The sequence below is a fragment of the Euprymna scolopes genome, chromosome 46 (genome assembly GCF_053919585.1).
Source record: "Euprymna scolopes isolate OS-2025 chromosome 46, ASM5391958v1, whole genome shotgun sequence".
NCBI classification, from domain to species: domain Eukaryota; kingdom Metazoa; phylum Mollusca; class Cephalopoda; order Sepiida; family Sepiolidae; genus Euprymna; species Euprymna scolopes.
The window spans coordinates 101,570,298-101,590,297 of record NC_136527.1 but is presented as its reverse complement, the minus strand read 5'-3'; the positions used below and the strand labels follow the sequence as shown (position 1 = coordinate 101,590,297).

The window sequence follows — 20,000 nt, the reverse complement described above, 5'->3', positions numbered from 1 at the left end:
GATTTTAAATGGAACACATACATCAAGTCTGTGGCCAAGGTCGCTGGAAAAATGGTGGGATCCTTCTACCGCTCCAGAAGATATCTCACTAATGATGCAATTCTCTATCTATATAAGAGCTAAGTATGTCCAAAGATGAAGTACTGCTGCCACATCTGGACGGGGGCTGCATTGACGGAGTACAAAATAGACTTCGTGGCTTGGTAGGGGATGCCCTTTTCTCTACTCTGCAACCTCTTTCCCACAGAAGAGACGTAGCGAGCCTGTCATTGTCCTATCATTACTTCCATGGCAGGTGCTCGTCTGAGCTCCATTCTCTGGTCCCCCCTCGTGAATCTTTCTCAAAAAACACCCGACTAGCTGAAACCACCGTCAATAATTTTCCCCACTCCCTATCTGTGCCTAAATCAAAACGTAGGTACCATGAACAAAGCTTCTTTCTTAGAACTGCACGCCTGTGGAACTCTGTTCCGCTTGCCAGTTTCCCTCCCGACTTCAACCTGGATGTCTTCAAGTCCAACACAAACAAATTCCTAATGAACCGCCCCCCCCCAAGTAATGACACCTTACCAATTCTCCAATACTATTGCTACACTATCCCTTTGATTACTGTACACACAATAACCCTTATCCCTGAGTGGCCATTGGGCCTTGATAAATGGTGAACTCCATGTAAAAAAATTTTTTAAAAAAACACTGATCTCGAGTGCGTGGTTCAGTGGGGGAAGACGTGGCTGGTTACCTTTAATGCATCTAAAACCAAACTCCTATCCTTACATCATCAACGCTCTGATCCCTATCTGGCATCAATTGAAATGGATGGCTCTCGTCTAGGAGAAGCCCCATGTTTTGACAAGCTTCTGGGTTTGTCCTTTACTCCTGATCTGAAATGGAACACGTACATCAAGTCTGTTGCCAAGGTCCCTGGAAAGATAGTGGGATCCTTCTACCGCTCCAGAAGATATCTCACTACTGATGCAATTCTCTATCTATACAAAAACCAAGTGTGTCCAAGGATGGAGTACTGCTGCCATATCTGGGCAGGAGCTGCTAAAAACAGCCTATCCTGCCTTGACAGAGTACAAAATAGACTTCGTGGCTTAGTGGGGGATGCCCTTTTCTCTACTCTGCAACCTCTCCCCTACAGAAGAGACGTTACGAGCCTATACTTGTTTCATCGTTATTTCCATGGCAGGTGCTCGTCTGAACTCCAATCTCTGGTCCTCCCTCACCAATCCTTCACGAAAAACACCCGTCTAGCTGAATCCACTGTGAAAAATTTCCCCCACTCTTTATCTGTGCCTAAATCAAAACGTGGGTTCCATGAACAAAGCTTCTTTCTTAGAACTGCACGCCTGTGGAACTCTGTTCCGTCTGCCTGCTTCCCACCTGACTACAACTTGGATGTGTTCAAGTCCAACGTTAACAAATTCCTAATGAACCGCCCCCTTAAGTAAACACTTCATCAAATCTCCACACTAACGTACTGTACTTGCAATAACCCTTATCCTTGAGTGGCTTCCGGGCCTTGATAAGTGGTGACCACCATGTAAAAAAAAAAAAAAAAAAAACAACAACATGTAGCGACGACAAAACGTACCAGTAAGAGTTGGACTTGTCCACCAAGATTCAACAATGAATGTTCCAACAGTTTTTGTTTTATCAGCATTCAATATTTATGGCATAATTGATAACAAATAAAAATTAAAAACTAAAATAAATTCACTGCATCCTAAGAATGAATACAGCTCGGAAATATCATCATAATTTTTTTTTTTTTTGTCTTTTTACAGGGTTGAATGCACACTGACATTGACATTGATTTTAAACTGTCAGCAATGGTTGTGTTAATGTAATAAGGCATAATCATGTTGAATCACCGAAGTTAAGCAACGTTGAACCTGGTCAATACTAAATGGGTGACCATTTGGGACTTTCAGGTGCTGTATGTGCTCTCTCCGCTTATCTCGGCATTGTTTCCGGCCGATTTAAGAGAGGTGTAGGAAAGAAATTTCTTACAAAATAATCATCTTAAAAATCCGAGGAATACGTAGATACCATTGTTTTCATGTGAAATTCAGTTTTACAATTTCTGAAAATCTCGTCCCAATAGTGTAGAAGCACCATTTTTTTTCTTCTAAACAAGTACATTGAATTTTTTTTTTAAAAAAAAAAAACGAAGAAAAATAGAAGGCGGGATTATTAACCGATTATTATTATTATTAATTTAATTTTTTTTAATTAAAAAAAAAATTCTTTGTGCAACTTTTCATAATATCTTCATAAAAACAAGAATATCGAATAACGCTTATTAAATGTGATATCTTTCTGTGGCAAAAAGTTATTCCTTTAGCGAAAAAAATAATTAAATTTTAATTTTAATTTAAAATTACATTTCTTACAGTGCTTGATCACTGAAGTTAAGCAACGTTGAACCTGGTCAGTACTAAATGCGTGACCATTTGGGACTTCCAGGTGTTGTATGTGCTCTCCGCTTATCTCGGCATTGTTTCCAGTCGTCCTGGACTTCTCCTTGCCACTGGACTCAAACAGTGCCGATTTAAGAGAGATGTGGTTGGAGGTTGCGTAACCTTTGCCTCACAATTACAGCTGTCCCTACAGGGGGTATCCTTTGCCTTTCGAGACTGAACGGAGGCATCGATCGAGGCCCTGCTAATTGAAAAGTTTACCAGGTCAGGGGTGTTATGTAATTCGCATGGCATTGTTCTCTTAGCCTGTAAGACATGAACAAGAAAAGACGTCTTTTTGCGTGCTGCTCCCCCAAAATGAGGTCAGCACATGTCGGGTCTAGAAGTGTAAGCCATTTTGAGTTTCAGAACAGTTTCAGATGGTTCGCTGTTACACACAAGTCCTGGGGGGTTACTTGTTTGTAGTAGACAGTTCCACAGAACAAAATATTCTTACCGTGTCGAAACCCGGGAAAGAACATGTGAAATTGCTCCAGAAAAGGTTTAATATTTATGAAGCAATTCTGGTTTCTGATTGGTTGGTAGCAGAACATGAATTAATTTGATTCGTCAGTTCTTAGCAGCATCGTTTATAAATAGAATCGTCCGACTGTGCGGGATCATACCCCATTATACACCCAAAATATTGCAACAAATATTATTTATATCGTTATTATTATTAATGGTTTAGAATTGTTATTATTATAATTAATAATAATTGTATTATTATTTATAATATTATTGTTATTTTGTTATTATTATCAATATTATATAAGAAGTTTACATTTAAATTATATTGTTAATGTTATTATTATTATATTGTTTTATTAATATTATTTATATCATTATCATTAATGGTTTAGTATTGTTATTATTATAATTAATAATAATAATTGTATTATTATTTATAATATTATTGTTCGTTTATAAATAGAATCGTCCGACTGTGTGGGATCATACCCCATTAGTGTTCCAAAATATTCCAACATCGGGCGACTGAGATAGTGAAAATTCTCCCCCTCTCCCTCTCTCTATGTATATAAATAAGAAAGTTGTGTGTGTGTGTGTGCGTGTGCGTATATATGTCCAGAATGAAGAATGAACTGAGCAGAGAAGAAAGAGGAATGTGGAGAAAGGAAGGGAGGAGGAGGGGGGGGAGCAGTAGAACGGGGAAAGAGAGAAAAAGAAAGAAGTTGTGATAGAAATATGTTACATTTTTTGCCCAGGCAATATCGGGTAACCCTGCTAGTATGTCCAACCATATTTAATACAAAAACTTGTCCACCAAGTTTAAATGATGAAGGTCCAACAGTCTTTGTTTTATCAGCGTTCAATGATGTACGTTTATGCCTTAATTGATAGCAAGTAAAAATTAAAAACTCAAGTAAATTCACAGCATCCTGGACAACGCCGAGATATTATAATTTTCTTTTTTAACTTCTTAGAAGACTGAATGCACCCTAATACCGCCGGGATTTTAGACTTTTACACTAGTGACGGCTATGTTAATGGTAAAGTTTAAGGGGTCAGATGTTGCATAAGCCAGATACATGGAGAGTGAGGTTACATATATACATGATGATGATTGCAACGTCTTGTCAGACGAGTGCCACTCCCTCAGACTCTTAAAATCCATGAGCCCAAATGCCTGAGGGAGTATCTATACAAAGATGATGTTACAGAGTCTTAGCTTTGTACGACAGCTAAGTCACTCTCTCGGTTCAAAATGTTGAGATCCAGCAACAAGCAAGAGCAAGATAGCCAGCAACAAATCAAACTGCAGACCAGCTTAATGCGGGTAATGGTCTTCCGCTTTATGGTTTTTTAAATCAGAGATTTGCTTCTCCTAGAAAGGTTGCCTTCACCACGGCTTACACGAGCCCTCTCTACCCCAATACACATATACACACACACAAATATACACGGTGCTAGTTGGCCGTTGACCCAGAAAAAGAGTTCATTCGCCCTTTGGAAGGTCTTCTTTTTAATCCTCCAGGGAGACTAGCCGCTCTCCTCACCAAACAAGTCTGGTGGGGGAACCAGTTTAATCGCCGGTGACCCGACCATGAGGCAGGTAGTACTGGGTTACATGGTACCAGTAGCATATGACATGACCTGACATAATACATATATATATATACACATATACATATATACATATATACACATATACATATATACATATATAGGCTGCTGCCAAGAAGGCGGGCGGTATTTATTTGCTCCCTCACCGAGCAAATTAGGCACGAGGCCGATTTTTAATGTGAGGAGTGAAGGGGAAATGGTGACCAAATCTCCGGGGAGTAGGGGAGCTGGATAGTGACAATTGGTATGAAGGGTTGCCCCTATATTGACCAAGGTCTTATATGTGGGGTTGCCCCCACATATGGTCTTTGCTTGCAGTATCTGCTGGAACAGGTACTACACTTTAATCTTGGCCTGAAGGCCATAAAGGTGCCCCCGCAAAGAAGGCAGGCGATATTTATTTGCTCCCCCACCGAGCAAATTAGACACAAGGCCGATTTTTAATGTGAGGAGTGAAGGGGAGAGGGAAGGGAAAAGGGGACCACCTCCCAAGAGGTGGGAAATGGGAGCTGGATAGTGATTTGCCACAAGGGCAATAGTCTTTGCTTGTAGTATCTGTTCCGGCAGATGCTTTGATCATCTTTGCTTGCAGCATCTGCCGGAACAGATACTACACACTGATCTTGGCCCGAAGGCCACAAAGGTGCCCCCGCGAGGGGGGGGCGGGCTCTCTCTACCGTGCTAGAAAGCTACTTACACCTGAAAGTATACTGTACCTCTATAAGGCCGCCATTCGCTCATGTATGGAGTACTGTTGTCACATTTGGGCTGATGCATCTGCTACTTGTCTCTCGCTCTTAGACAGGGTTCAAAAGAGAGTCGCCAACCTGATAGGTCCTGAACTGTCATCTAAGCTTCAACCTCTGTCCCATTGACGAAATGTTGCATCCCTCTGCCTATTCTACAAGTATTCTAATGGTGAATGCTCTGATGAATGACAAGCCCTTGTACCCCCTCGATGTAAATACCCCCCCCCCCGACAAACCCGACAAGCAACTAAATCTCACCCCTACACAGTGGAGATCCCGAGATGTAATAAAGCCTTCTACTCCAATAGTTTCTTCCCCAGAACTGCTAGACTTTGGAACTCTTTTCCGGGATTCTGCTTTCCCAACTGTACAAGACGCTTTCATAATAAAACCGTTTTTTATTTAATTATTATTTTGCTTGCAGTTGTATTCCACATCATAACTTAAAAAAAAAAACTATTCCAAGGCTAGCATATCCTGGGGGTTCTTCTGTTAACAACAAAATCACACCCCTTCACTATTGAGGTCCCTGAAGGCTGGAAAGATTTCTACTCTAATAGTTTCTTCCCTTGAACAGCAAGACTTTGGAATTCCCTTCCTGCTACCTGCTTCCCTGACTGTACCGATATGCAGAAGTTTAAATGTAATGTAAACCAACATCTGTTAATCTTTCCTAGGCATTTGTTCATTTTGGATCACGTAAAAATAAAAATATGATGCCCTTTTCTCTTCCCTGCAACCTCTCTCCCACAGAAGAGACGTTGCGAGCCTATCTTTGTTTTATCGTTACTTCCATGGTAGGTGCTCGTCTGAGCTCCAATCTCTAGTCCCCTCTCGCCAATCTTTTACGAAAAACACCCGTCTAGCTGAAACCACTGTCAAAAATTTTCCCCACTCTTTATCTGTGCCTAAATCAAAACGTAGATTCCATGAACAAAGCTCCTTTCTTAGAACTGCACGCCTGTGGAACTCTCTTCCGTTTGCCTGTTTCCCACCTGACTACAACTTGGATGTCTTCAAGTCCAACATAAACAAATTTCTGATAAACCGCCCTCAAAGTAGACACTTTATCAAATCTCTATTACTAACGATTAACGCGATATTATCCTTCTACGGACCTCAACAGTGAAGGGGTGTGATTTTGTTGCTAAGCAGGTTTGTCAAGGATATGTACGTCTGTGCGTAAATCAAAACGTAGATTCCATGAACAAAGCTTCTTTCTTAGAACTGCACGCCTGTGGAACTCTGTTTCGTCTGCCTGCTTCCCACCGGACTACAACTTGGATGTCTTCAAATCCAACGTAAACAAATGCCTGATGAACCGCCCCCTTAAGTAGACACTTTTATTAAATCCCCACACTAACGTACTGTACATGCAATAACCCTTATCCCTGAGTGGCTTCCGGGCCTTGATAAGTGGTGATCACCTTGTAAAAAAAGAATATGATTTCGTTTGATAATGCCGAAACGCGTTCAAAAGTCATTTCATAACAAACTTTGAGCAGCCGCTAATTCTGTTTCTATTGACTTGCCACGAGGGCAGAGTTAGACACAAGCTCGGTTTTTAATGTGGGGGAATATCCAGCTCCCCCAAAATGAGGCACTCTGGATAGGAACAAAAATAAGAATTGCCTCGGTCATGAAGGATTTCTCCTCCACTGACCAAGGACCGAAAAAAGAGTGAAGTGTAGCAACAGAACAGATACTACACTGTGATCTTGTCCCGAAGGTGTTTGAATAATAAAAATGAATGGCAAAATAGAAGAGGCTTAAAAGTATCTGTATCTGCTTATCGCTCACGTATGTTTTTTTTTTGTTTTTTTTTACATAGGCATCACCACATTATCAAGGCCAAGAGGTCACTCAAGGATAAGGGTTAAAGAGTGTACAGTAGAAATTGGACAACATAGTAATCATTAGTAATGAAAATTTGGTAAATTTGATAACTTATATGGAGCGGCTCATCAAGAACTTATTTACGTTAGACTTGAACACAACCATATTGTTGCCAGCCGGAAAGCAGGAAAACGGAAGACAATTCCACAGGCGTGCAGTTCTAAGAAAGAAGCCTTGTTCATGGAATCTACGTTTAGGTTTAGGCACAGATAAAGAGTGGGGGGAGTTATTGGTAGTGTTTACAGCTAGACGAGTGTTTCTTGTGAAAGTTTGGCGAGGGGGGACCATAGATTGAAGCTCAGTCGAACACTTTCCATGAAAATAACGATACATCAGAGACAAACTCGCAACATCTCTTCTGTGAGATAGAGGTTGCAAGGAGGAGAAAATGACATCTCCTACGAGGCTACGAAATCTATTTTGAACTCTATCAAGGCAGGACAAGTCCTTTCTAGCAGCTCCTGCCCAGATGTGGCAACAGTATTCCATCCTTTATAATCACATTTGTTGCATTTCTACGAAGATGCGTGTGGCTAAATAAATATATACACTCTAGCTTGTTCCAGTCGTTTGTCAATCGAACACAAAGACGGTTTCATAACAAAACTGTTTTTTATTTAATTACTAGCGGGGGGGGGGAGGTTACCCGGCGTTGCCCGGGTGTTTGGAGGTGTGTATGTGCTGACGGGGTTGGGGGAGGGGAGGTCAAAACAACCCTGTTAGTAAAAAATGTTGGCTGGGTGTTTGGAGGTGTAAAAAAAAAAACAGTTTTAGTAGGGAGGTAGGCTTGAACCCCAAACCCTTGACGCGAAGGTGGAAACAAAATGGAAAAAAAAAAATCCCTGAGACCTAACCATTTCGGCCACGAGGGGAGAGGAAGTGATAAGTGTCTTAATTTAACGTTTATAAAGTCAAATTGACAGGTGCAAGAAAGTTAAGTCGCGTGATGTTTGACTTTGAAACATGACGCGGCTGCAAGCCGGTTTTCGCTTTTTTTTTATATATAATCGAAAAATCGGCGATCGGAAAAAAATATCTAGAAAATAGTGCATAAAAATCAGGCAAATTAAAGATAGCCACCACCCCTGTTCTTAAGTTGTAGATATTATGATTAAGACAGCATATAAAAAAAGTTTTATGAAGGAGTGAGCCGACCAAGAAGCCCGACGGAAAAAGCCTTTTGCGGACATGCACAAAAATACACACACACACACACGCACACAGTAACATACATTTTATCTTTTATATATATATAGACGAATGGGGGGTACCCAGCATTGCCCGGGTGTTTGGAGGTGTGTGTGTTTTGAGGAGGGGGGGGGGTGATTAAAACAACTCTATTTAAAAAAAAAGTTGGCCGAGTGTTTGGAGGTGTAAAAGAAAAAAAAAAGTTTTAGTAGGAAAGTAGGCTCGAACCCCAAAGGTGGAAAGGAAACGGAAAAAGCCATCTTCTCCACGAGGGGAGAGGAAATGATATGCATGTTAAGTTAAGGTTTATAAAGTGAAATTGACAGGTGCGAGGAAGTTAAGTGGCGTGATGTTTGACCTAGTTTTGCGCTGCAAGCCAGTTACTGTTTCCCCCGCCCCATCATTCGCTTTTCGAAGACGTGGCGATTGAAAATAGCGGGTAAAAGTCGGGCAAATTGAAGATAGCCGCGACCCCCGTTCTTAAGGTGTAGATATTACGATTTAGACGTGATATAAAAAGTTTTAAGAAGGAGCAAGCCGACCGAGAAGGCCGACGAAAAAAGCCTTTTTTGGACATACAGAAAAATGCACGCACGCACACACACACAAACACACATTTTCACTTTTATATATATAGATTATTTTGCCTGTCAGTTGTCATCGAACGTATCGAGCAAGAGTGAAGGGTGAGGTTGGGGTTGATGTAACAATCATATCATGCAGCTCTCTCTCTCTCTCTATCTATCTATCTATCTCTCTCTCTCTCTCTATCTATCTATCTATCTATCTATCTATCTCTCTCTCTCTCTATCTCTCTCTCTCTATCTCTCTCTCTCTCTCTCTGTTCTTTAAGTTCCAGCAAGAACACTGGTATTGCACAGTCTGTCTCTCTGTAACAATTTATCTGTTTATCGCTCACGTATGTATAATCACATTTGTTGCACTTCTACGAAGATGCGTGCTGCTAAATAAATATATACACTCTAGCTTGTTTTAGCCGTTTGACGATCAAACACAGAAACGGTTTCATAACAAAAAAATTTTGTATTTAATCATTATTTTGCCTGCAGTGGTCGTCAGACGTATCAAGCAAGGGTGATGGAAGGTGAGGTTGGGGTTGACGATCTATCGACGTAACAATCGTATGCCTCTCTCTGTCTCTTTATTCGTCAAACCTTTTGCTTTTATTGACAAATTCTTTCTTTGTTCCATCAGAGGTCAATATATATGTACAAGTCCGATATGGCATTTTCTTTGTTCTCTGATGTCAATATGTGTGTACCAAGTCCAACAAGTAATTTTTTTATTCTCTGATGTCAATATATGTGTCAAAGTCCGACATAGTATTTTCTTTGTTCTCTGATGTCAATATGTGTGTACCAAGTCCAACAAGTAATTTTTTTATTCTCTGATGTCAATATATGTGTCAAAGTCCGACATGGTATTTTCTTTGTTCTCTGGTGTCAATATGTGTGTACCAAGTCCAACAAGTAATTTTTTTATTCTCTGATGTCAATATATGTGTCAAAGTCCGACATGGTATTTTCTTTGTTCTCTGGTGTCAATATGTGTGTACCAAGTCCAACAAGTAATTTTTTTATTCTCTGATGTCAATATATGTGTCAAAGTCCGACATGGTATTTTCTTTGTTCTCTGGTGTCAATATGTGTGTACCAAGTCCAACAAGTAATTTTTTTATTCTCTGATGTCAATATATGTGTCAAAGTCCGACATGGTATTTTCTTTGTTCTCTGGTGTCAATATGTGTGTACCAAGTCCAACAAGTAATTTTTTTATTCTCTGATGTCAATATATGTGTCAAAGTCCGACATGGTATTTTCTTTGTTCTCTGTACCAAGTCCAACGAGTAATTTTTTTATTCTCTGATGTCAATATATGTGTCAAAGTCCGACATGGTATTTTCTTTGTTCTCTGGTGTCAATATGTGTGTACCAAGTCCAACAAGTAATTTTTTTATTCTCTGATGTCAATATATGTGTCAAAGTCCGACATGGTATTTTCTTTGTTCTCTGTACCAAGTCCAACGAGTAATTTTTTTATTCTCTGATGTCAATATATGTGTCAAAGTCCGACATGGTATTTTCTTTGTTCTCTGATGTCAATATGTGTGTACCAAGTCCAACAAGTAATTTTTTTATTCTCTGATGTCAATATATGTGTCAAAGTCCGACATGGTATTTCCTTTGTTCTCTGATGTCAATATGTGTGTCAAAGTCCGACATGGTATTTTCTTTGTTCTTTTCTAACTTGGAATTTTTGTGAGTGCACAATCTTCAAGTTACATTATCGAACATGAGTGAGTACAGTTAATAGATATTATAAATTTCTTTTTTTTTCTTTTTTTTTTGCAGGGCTGAATGCACCCCGGAACCACCATGACGATGACAATGATAATAATCCTTTCTCACAGGATGCCTTTTCCATTGGTATACCCTGTCCCCCACCATATGATTGTCCACCTCCTCCGTACACGCCACCGAAGCCCTTTGCCTACATCCAACCCTGCGAAGCCCCTCCCCCCTATGAGGAGGTGCAGAACCAAATGGCCAGTAACAACCCCGCATTCTCAGGTTCTCTCAGCCCCACCAGCCGTGCCACGGACCCGAGTGACTGCAACAGTGTCCAAGAACCTGGATCTGTGTCCTCAATGCCAGGCCTTGGTCTCGGTCACATCGCCACCGATAACCAACCTGGTAGTATTGATATGGAGGACAACAGCATACACGAAACAACTCCCAAAACCCCGTTCGGTGCTGACGAAGGACAGTTCTCAACATCTTTATCGGGCAGCGCACCTTCTCCCACTATGAACCGACCTTTCAGCACTTTTTTTGGGTCATGCACGGTCAGTGATAATTCGAACGGAAATGGTAGGGTTGTAAGGAACTCTTGCGGGAGTATTGCATCTAGGGCAGAACGCATCCGATCATGTCTCTTCCCGAGTGGGAAGGACCATCAAGATGGCGTCGCCCTAGGGCTAACGAGTCAGCAGGCGATGGCTGCTCTGTCATTGCGAGAGACGGGCGAGGAGACACTCCCGTCGAAAGCCGAGAAGTTTGCACCGTGGTACATCAAGCGATCGGAAAGTATCGAAATACGACGCGAGAGCCGAAGCCCCCGAAATTCATACTGCTTTCGCAACAATTATGCCCCGTCTGATTCCAGCGAATCTGAATCGGAGACAGAGGTGCCTGACATGTCCAGCTCTTGGCTCAAAGGTAGCGGCAATAATACCAGCGCGGGCCTGACGGCTACAAGCCCCCAGACCCACACACATCCCGTCAGTTCAAACCTGTCTTCATTTACGCCAAACACTAGTCGCATGGCCAACAACTCTCAGCCCATTGACTGCTGTAATAAGAGTGACCTCAGGTCAGAAAACTCAGGAAAGAACTTTACCAATGGTGGAATAAAGCTGCCGAAAGTCGAAGGCCAAAAACAAGCCATGCCCGGAAGAACTGTTCGGATTAGCTATGTCGATTCGCGTACACCCTCAAACAGTAATAACAATAGTAACAATAATAATAACAATAACAACAATAGCAGTACCCCAACAGCAACAACCCCAACCTCTACCGCCCCACCCAGATGCCACAGTAGTAGCAACCCAGACGATAACGGACGGGAACATTCTGAAACTTCCGGAAATTCTAAATTTGATTCAGCTAATCAGTTAGCCAACTCCTCATTTGTTCAAAGCCAGGAGTTTGGTATGAACCCGTCGACCCTCCGAATCCGAAACAGCTTACCCCCACTGGAGCTCAAAGCTCTCCAGCCCGAAGTGCGAAAGATGGAGACCCTCACCCGCAGTAGTGCAATAACCCCACCCAGCGCCCTAGCACTGTCGATCGTCACTGGTGCCAGTGCTGGGGGGCTACTCTCCATAGAACATGCTGATGATAGCCATTCAGAACGTAACTTCTGGAATTTTCACCATCCGACGAACTTGCTCAATGGGCGTTTGCAGAGTCCTGGCACCCCCGTCTCATCGGGGTCATCCCCGTCGAGGATTAGCATTGGAATGCTACAGGACCGATCTAATTCGTTAACCTCGGATATTTCTTTATTCTCGATATGTTCGGAAACAGGCGAAAAGAAGAGACTGAAGGAAATCTCCTCGTCCAGCAATTCCACTAGCACGATAGCCACTACCCCTACGGCCACCACCACGGCTGAGATTTGCAACAACAATAACAACAGCAACAACAACAACAATAATAACAATAATAATTTAAACAACAATAATAATAACAATAATAATAATAACAATACTACTACTACTACCACCAATAGTAGTGGTGGTGGTGGTGGTCCCCCGATTAAACATGATGTGCCATATCCGGATCTTTTTCAAGCAAATAGCAGCAGTAGCAGCAGCGGTGGTGGTGGTGCTATTGGTGGTGGTGGTGCTGGTGCTGGTGCTGGAGGTGGAGGTACCCAGGTTGCGGCAGATGCCAATCAGATGCCACTCCCACGACGCGAGACAATGACCACGGCTAGTTTGGTGTCCAACATTCTCAAGAGATACTCTGACGTCCCACGTCAGTCGATGGAACATGATGAGAATAGTTATTGCAAGCCTTCATCATCATCATCATCATCATCCTCCTCCTCATCAAACACAGCCTCTTCGTCTTCATCCTCATCAAACACAGCCTCTCTGGTAGCCAACCAGCAACAACAACAACAACAACAACAGTCCCAAGCTCAGCTGCATGCTCAAAGCCAACAGAAAAATCAGCAACCTCAGCACCTGCATCCCCAGAGCCAACAGCAACAACCACAGACCCAACACCTGCATCCCCAGAACCAACAGCAGCAACCACAGACCCAACACCTGCATCCCCAGAGCCAACAGCAGCAACCACAGACCCAACACCTGCATCCCCAGAGCCAACAGCAACAACCACAGACCCAACACCTGCATCCCCAGAACCAACAGCAACAACCACAGACCCAACACCTGCATCCCCAGAACCAACAGCAGATGCAGCACCTGCATAGCCAAAAACAGCAACAGTCACAACATCTCCATCAAAAACAAGAACAGCAACCCAACAACAACAGTCACAATAAATTAAGCAACAACAGTCATTCTGGCCACAACAACAACAACAACAACAACAGCAGTCATTACTATCATCACCATCATCCACATCGATCAAACAAGAACAATGATAGTGGCCCAGCCTCAAGCCCCCTGGTTGGGAACACTTCTGGCAACAGTGGATCAGGAGGTGGTAGAAGGGGAGGAGGAGGAGCAATGGGCGGTGATTCCGCTTTCGCCCAGCCTTACCCCAGAAAATCTGAAATTCGGACGTTGGACCACCGGTCGACCAATCGTAAATCAATTGACGACGTCATCCGCACAATCGACATCACGCCTGTGCTGCAAAGCATAGCCAAGCCCCTCGAAAGCACTGCCAGAGACGGAAGCTCACGTGAAGACGGCGGGGTAAACAAGAGCCGGTATAGTGCTCTGGAGTGCGGGATTGGCAAGCACTTCTTATCGTCCGGTTTCCCGTTCGGAGACAAGCCTCCACCTCCACCGCCTCCGCCTTTGCCGATTTTCCCGAAACCCAAGTCGGCCACAGCCGATCGCAAAAAGCGGCACTCTCTCGCGACGAACAGTGGAAATGTCTCGAAACAGGGCAAAAACAAATCAACTACTGTCACCAAAAAGTTGCAGGATGATGTTGGGAATTCTTCAAATGGAATCAAAATCACTCCTAGTGCTGCACCACTTTTAGACAATATGAAGGAAACAATAAGCGGTTCAAAATCAGAGTCATCACCAAACCGCGGCTGTAAAAATCGCAGCGGCAGTAATGGGAGCGGGGGTAATACTACGACCGGCAACACTCACCATACGTCGTGTGAACCATGCTTTAAGTTGTACGGCTATGTTGATGATCCGTCAGTATTTTACGACTGCTGTCACCGGATGGAGAAGGAAAGGGATGCCTTGCTTGACCATCCAAAGAATCTCCCACTAGATAAGAACACTCCAACAAACAACATCCCTCCTGCCATGCTGAAATATCTCACCTCCTGTCCTAAGTCTTCTGACAATGGACAAGTGTCGTACACCGTGGTAGGAGACGGCTGTGTTGGTGGGTCTACGAATACGCATGTTGGAGGAAACACCCACAGTACCACGTATAGGCCGAAAAAACAAATGCAACTACGGACATCCCCAGAGCATAAAAGTAAGTCAGGTTCTTCGGCAGCGTATAAAGGTTCGGCAAGCGGGGCAGTTGGTAACTACGCCACCCTGAATTCGCACCCCCACCCATCACAGAACACGAATACCCAGAAAAAAAAACACGGTCGTAGTAAGGAGAAAAACCGTAAGTCATATCCTGGAGCAAGTCCAGAGGGTGCTCCAAGGGGCTCATATGCTGGGGCCAGTCCAGAGGGTGCTCCAAGAGAGACGAAAATAGTTTCAAATCCTTGGCTAACGTCATCGTCTTCTGCCACATCGGCTTCTTCTGCTTCTCCCGCACGTCGGAAATACGATAAAGCTCATCGGAGTAAACATCACAATGGTGTGATATTAGATATGTCAAGGACTTATACGGAAGATAGTCAAAACTCCCAAGGTAGTGCCAGTCGACATGGCAGCCAAGGATTAAGTCATGTGGACCAACTGTCAAGTTATGTATAATTGAATAAGAAGAGGGACTCAGGGGTTTTTCGATTGTTTTTTTTTTTTTGTTCCCCCCCAAGCTCCTATTTCTTTTTTTTTTTTTTCACCTTTTTCTAACTTCTAACCATCAAAGAAAAATTTCTTTTTTATGGGGGCAATTTTTTTTCTTTGAAAAAAAATATAAAAAAGAAAAAAAAAATTTTTTCTATTAAGATAAAAAAAAAAATGACAGATTTTTTTTTTTTAGAAAAGATGTTAAAAATAAATCAAAAAAAGAAATGAAATTGATCAGTTTTTTTTTTCTTTGAAATAAAAACTCTTTTTCTATTAAAATCTATCAAAAAAAAAAAACAATTTTCTAGAAAAGAGATGTTAAAAATGAAAAGAAAAGAAATGAAATTGATCATTTTTTGTTTTTTTGCTTAAAAAAGAGAAGAAGAAAGAAAAGGCTGAAACATTTTTAAAAAAAAAAAAGGAAAATGTTGAGAAAACGTTTTTTTATGTTGTTTTAAATGGATACAAAAGAAGTTTTCAATAAAAACAAAATCCAAAAATAATTCAAGAAAATCTGTAATTTTAATTTAAAACGAAGAAAAATTTAAAAAAAAAAAAAAAGCAAAAAATTTTTCAGATTTGAGAAGAAAGAGAAATCATAAAAGAAAAAAATAAACAAAAAAACAAAAAAAAACTAAATCTTTTTTTTTTTTTTTTCAAAACAAAAAAATAAATTTTTAAAAGACAATTCTTTAATTCAAAAAAAAAATTTATTGGGATATTGGGCTGGGTTTTTGTGGGGACATATAAACTTGCATCAAGAAGACAAAATTAACTGTGAAACTTTTTTTTTTCGTTTGTTTTTAATTATTATTTAACCAAAAAGATATTAATTCACATAAGAAAAAAAAAAAAAAAAAATTCAAACACAAAAAAGAAAAAAATTTATTTCAAATGTCTGATTTTTTTTATTATTATTATAAAAACATGTCATACTTTCATATTTTGGAGTCTTTAAATCCCACGCCTCCTCTCCTTACCCATCATATGCACCAATAAAATCAGGTTCGGAAAATGAATATTTTTTTTATAAGTCCATCTATATAATCATTCTGTTTGTACATTATCATTTTTTACACCTATTTGATCTCTCTCTCTCTCTCTCTCTCTCTCTCTCTCTCTCTCTAGACTTCCCTGTTTTCCATCATACTGCCTCAGATCTTGTGATATAAATGCGGGAGTGCTTCAGGGGTCTATCCTTGGACCTCTATTGTTCCTAATATTTATTAATCACCTCCCCGACAAAACTGCCTCTGAGATGGGTATATATGCTGATGACACCACACTCTATAACAGGCATGACAGGAAAACAAATGAACACATAACTAAAGAAATGGCAAAAACACTAGAGGATGACCTCCAATCTGTAGTGGAATTGGGACATAAATGGATGGTCACATTCAATGCTGCCAAGACTAAACTGGTTTCCTTCAATAATTACAAGAAACCTTCTCTGCCACCAATAGCAATGGCCAGTGACTCCCTGTCTGAGAGTACATCTTTCAAACTGCTTGGCCTAACGTTCACAACAAACATGAGTTGGAACAATTATATTGAAAACATTGCCAGGGCCGTTGCGAAAAAGGTATGCTCTCTCTACCGTGCTAGAAAACTACTAACACCCGAAAGTATCCTGTACCTCTATAAGGCCACCATTCGCCCATGTATGGAGTATTGCTGTCACATTTGGGCTGGTGCATCTGCTGCTAGTCTCTCGCTCCTAGACAAGATTCAAAAGAGAGTCGCAAATTTGCTGGATGTACGTGGATCTACGTCGTCCTACGCTCGTGCATCCGTGCCGTGGAGTCTACAGCAATACATTTCTCACCAGCTCTTGCTTGCTCCTCTGTGGTGACCGGCAAATTGTAGACGTCACTCCCTGATGGTAGTACATATGGCAGGTAGGTTGCCATAAAGTTGCTGCTTCATGGGATGATCTTGCAAGGATATATTTACCACTGTTCGTAGCATACGGGTGTACGTGCTGTTTAGCTCTCTTCCCAATCCTTTGGTGAGTGTCCAGGTTGGAGCACTGTAAACAAAGACGGACTCCACCACTTGCTCTCAAGAACTGTTTTTTCAGTTTGTTAGTTAGCCTTGAAGTCCATATTGACCGCAGCTTTCATATTCATTCAACCCATGCTTTTGAAATGCGAATTTCGATATCTCTCTCCGTGGAACATATGTTGCAGCCCAGGTACGTAAACTCAGTGACTTCTTTCATTGTTGTTCCATCTAGAGCAATGGTTCTCAACCTTTTTTTAATCACGATTTTTCTTTTTAATGTATTTTGGTGAACCCTTATAGCTTATTTTATTTTTCAGTAATGTAAAGAAACCCAAAGAACATATATCAACAGTTTATCTTGAAGGAAGACTGAACCGATATTAGCGTTACGTGTACCACGGGGTCCACATGGACCCCAGTTGAGAACCATTGATCTAGAGCTTTGATCTCTCCCTCCGCATTGGAAATCATAATCTGGAGAAAGAGAGTCACATTGGTCCGGGCAAGGAGTCAGACCAGATAGATATAGATAGATATATAGATAGACAGACAGACAGACAGATAGATAAATAGATAGATAGATATTAATAATATGTGACTGTTTACCCTCTAATAATAAAAAAAATACACAACAATGTATAGTTTATACACACACACACACACGCACACACACATATATATATTCCAGGTAGAAAAATATTCAAAAATTAAGAATCATTGAATTTCAACAAGGGTCGTTTATAGTGCTCAATCAAAGAGAGCAAATTATTATTTTTATTATTCTTTCATTAGGCAAGAAAAATTAAAATACAAAAATTAAAAATTAAATCAAATATGATTGAAATGGTTTGCACATCGTAGCAAGATATGACTGTATTTACATAATGAATAGTATATATATATATATATATATATATATATATATATATATATATATATATATATATATACACACACACTCTATATACCAAATTTCTTAAAAACAACATGGTCTTTGAAAGGCATACACATAATACCGGTTGTGATAGAAGTAACTTGCCTAATAATAATAATAAAAAAAAATAAATAAATACTTGGAGACGATCCCTGGGAGCACCAAGCTGTAACCAAGTACATTTGGCAACCATAAAGGGAACTACGTCTATCCTTAAAAAAAAAAAAAAAAAACTCGAATATATAAATCCAACTCTTAATAGAATCAAGTTTTAGCTCCAGGAAGAGTTAGCTCCCTTGATCTTTTGAAACTAACTGAAGTAAATTAAAAAAAATATCTCTACATGACATGCACACACATACATAATGAATTAAAGTCTCTTTCCTGCAATCTCTTTCTCACAGAAGAGATGTTGCGAGTTTGTCTCTGCTTTATCGTTATTTTCATGGCAAGTGCTCGTCTGAGCTTCAATCTATGGTCACCCCTCACCAAACTTTCACGAGAAACATCCGTCTAGCTGAAAACACTATCAATAATTCTCCCCACTCTTTATCTGTGCCTAAATTTAAACATAGATTCCATGAACCAAGCTTCTTTCTTAGAACTGCACGCCTGTGGAATTGTCTTCCGTTTTCCTGCTTTCCAGCTGACTACAATATGGTTGTCTTCAAGTCTAACGTAAACAAGTTCTTGATGAGCCGTTCCATATAAATTAACAAATTTACCAAATTTCCATTACTAACGATTACTATATTGTTCAATTGACTACTGTACACTCTTTAACCCTTATCCTCGAGTGGCCTCTGGACCTTGATAAGTGGTGATGCCTATGTAAAAAAAAAAAGTCAAAGTTGGATACTTTTGGAATTCTTTGAAGAATCAGACAGACAGTCTGAATATATTGGAAGACTTTAAATTAAAAAGTTAGAGTCGAATATTTTAGAAATTTTAAGAAGTCGGAGTCGGACCTTATACATTATGACTTCAGCTGATTTAAACGTAAATAAATTATTCCCATATATTTCATAAAAACTGATTATGGTAGAATCAAAGTTGCTAAAAAGTCTCGGTTTCTGGAAAAGCCTGTCCGAGTATGTAAAAATGACAGTTGTTCGAAAAAAGTCTGTCCGAGTATGTAAGAATGACGGTTGCTTGAAAAGCTTGTCTGAGTATGTAAAAATCACGGTTGTTTGAAAAAAGTCTGTCCGAGGATGTAAAAATGACGGTTGCTTGAAAAGCTTGTGTGAGTATGTAAAAATCACGGTTGTTCGAAAAAAGTCTGTCCGAGTATGTAAAAATGACGGTTGCTCGAGAAGCCTGTCTGAGTACGTTTTTACATACTCAGACAGGCTTTTCGAGCAACCACGGTTGTTTGAGCAATCACGGTTGTTCAAAAAAAGGCTGTCTGAGTATGTAAAAATGACAGTTGCTTGAAAAGCCTGTCTGAGTATGTAAAAGATGACAGTTGTTCGAAAAGCCTGTTGAAGTATGCAAAAATAATGGTTGCTTGAAAAGCCTGTCCGAGTATGTAAGAATGAAAGTTGCTCAAAAACGTGTCTGAGGAAGTACAAACAGTTTGAAACTATAAAGGGTTAGTGATGTGAAAAATCTGTTAAAAATCTTGTCTGAGTCAGAAAGAATAAAAGTTGCTCAAAAAAAAAAAAAAGAAAAAAAATTGTTTCTGTGATAAGAAAGAACTGAATAATGCCAAAAGTCAGGGCAATATGTATAAAAGGCCTGGCTGTCATGCAATCAGGGTCCAAAACTGGAGGGCAGGAATTTAGGAATCTAAATTATTACCAAATATCAATCACTAGAAACATTTGTTACAAAGGAAGAGTGCTCAATAGTCGTAATAATAGAGTATAAGGAGATCGAAGTTTGATAGACACAAAATCAATCGTTGATATAATGTTTTTCAGTTTTTCGCTTTTGGTCACAATTAAGCA

General features: G+C 40.4%; 1 protein-coding gene across 1 annotated transcript in view; it reads left to right on the top strand.

The window, feature by feature from the left end:
- The window catches only part of LOC145271205 (uncharacterized), a 533,901-nt gene extending 514,519 nt beyond the window's left edge, over positions 1-19,382 (top strand). Inside the window, exon 4 of the mRNA XM_080126771.1 lies at positions 10,759-19,382. Coding sequence (XP_079982897.1) covers positions 10,759-15,074 — 4,316 coding nt within the window. The 3' untranslated portion in view covers positions 15,075-19,382. The remainder of the gene's footprint in view (positions 1-10,758) is intronic.
- Positions 19,383-20,000: the final 618 nt, after the last annotated feature.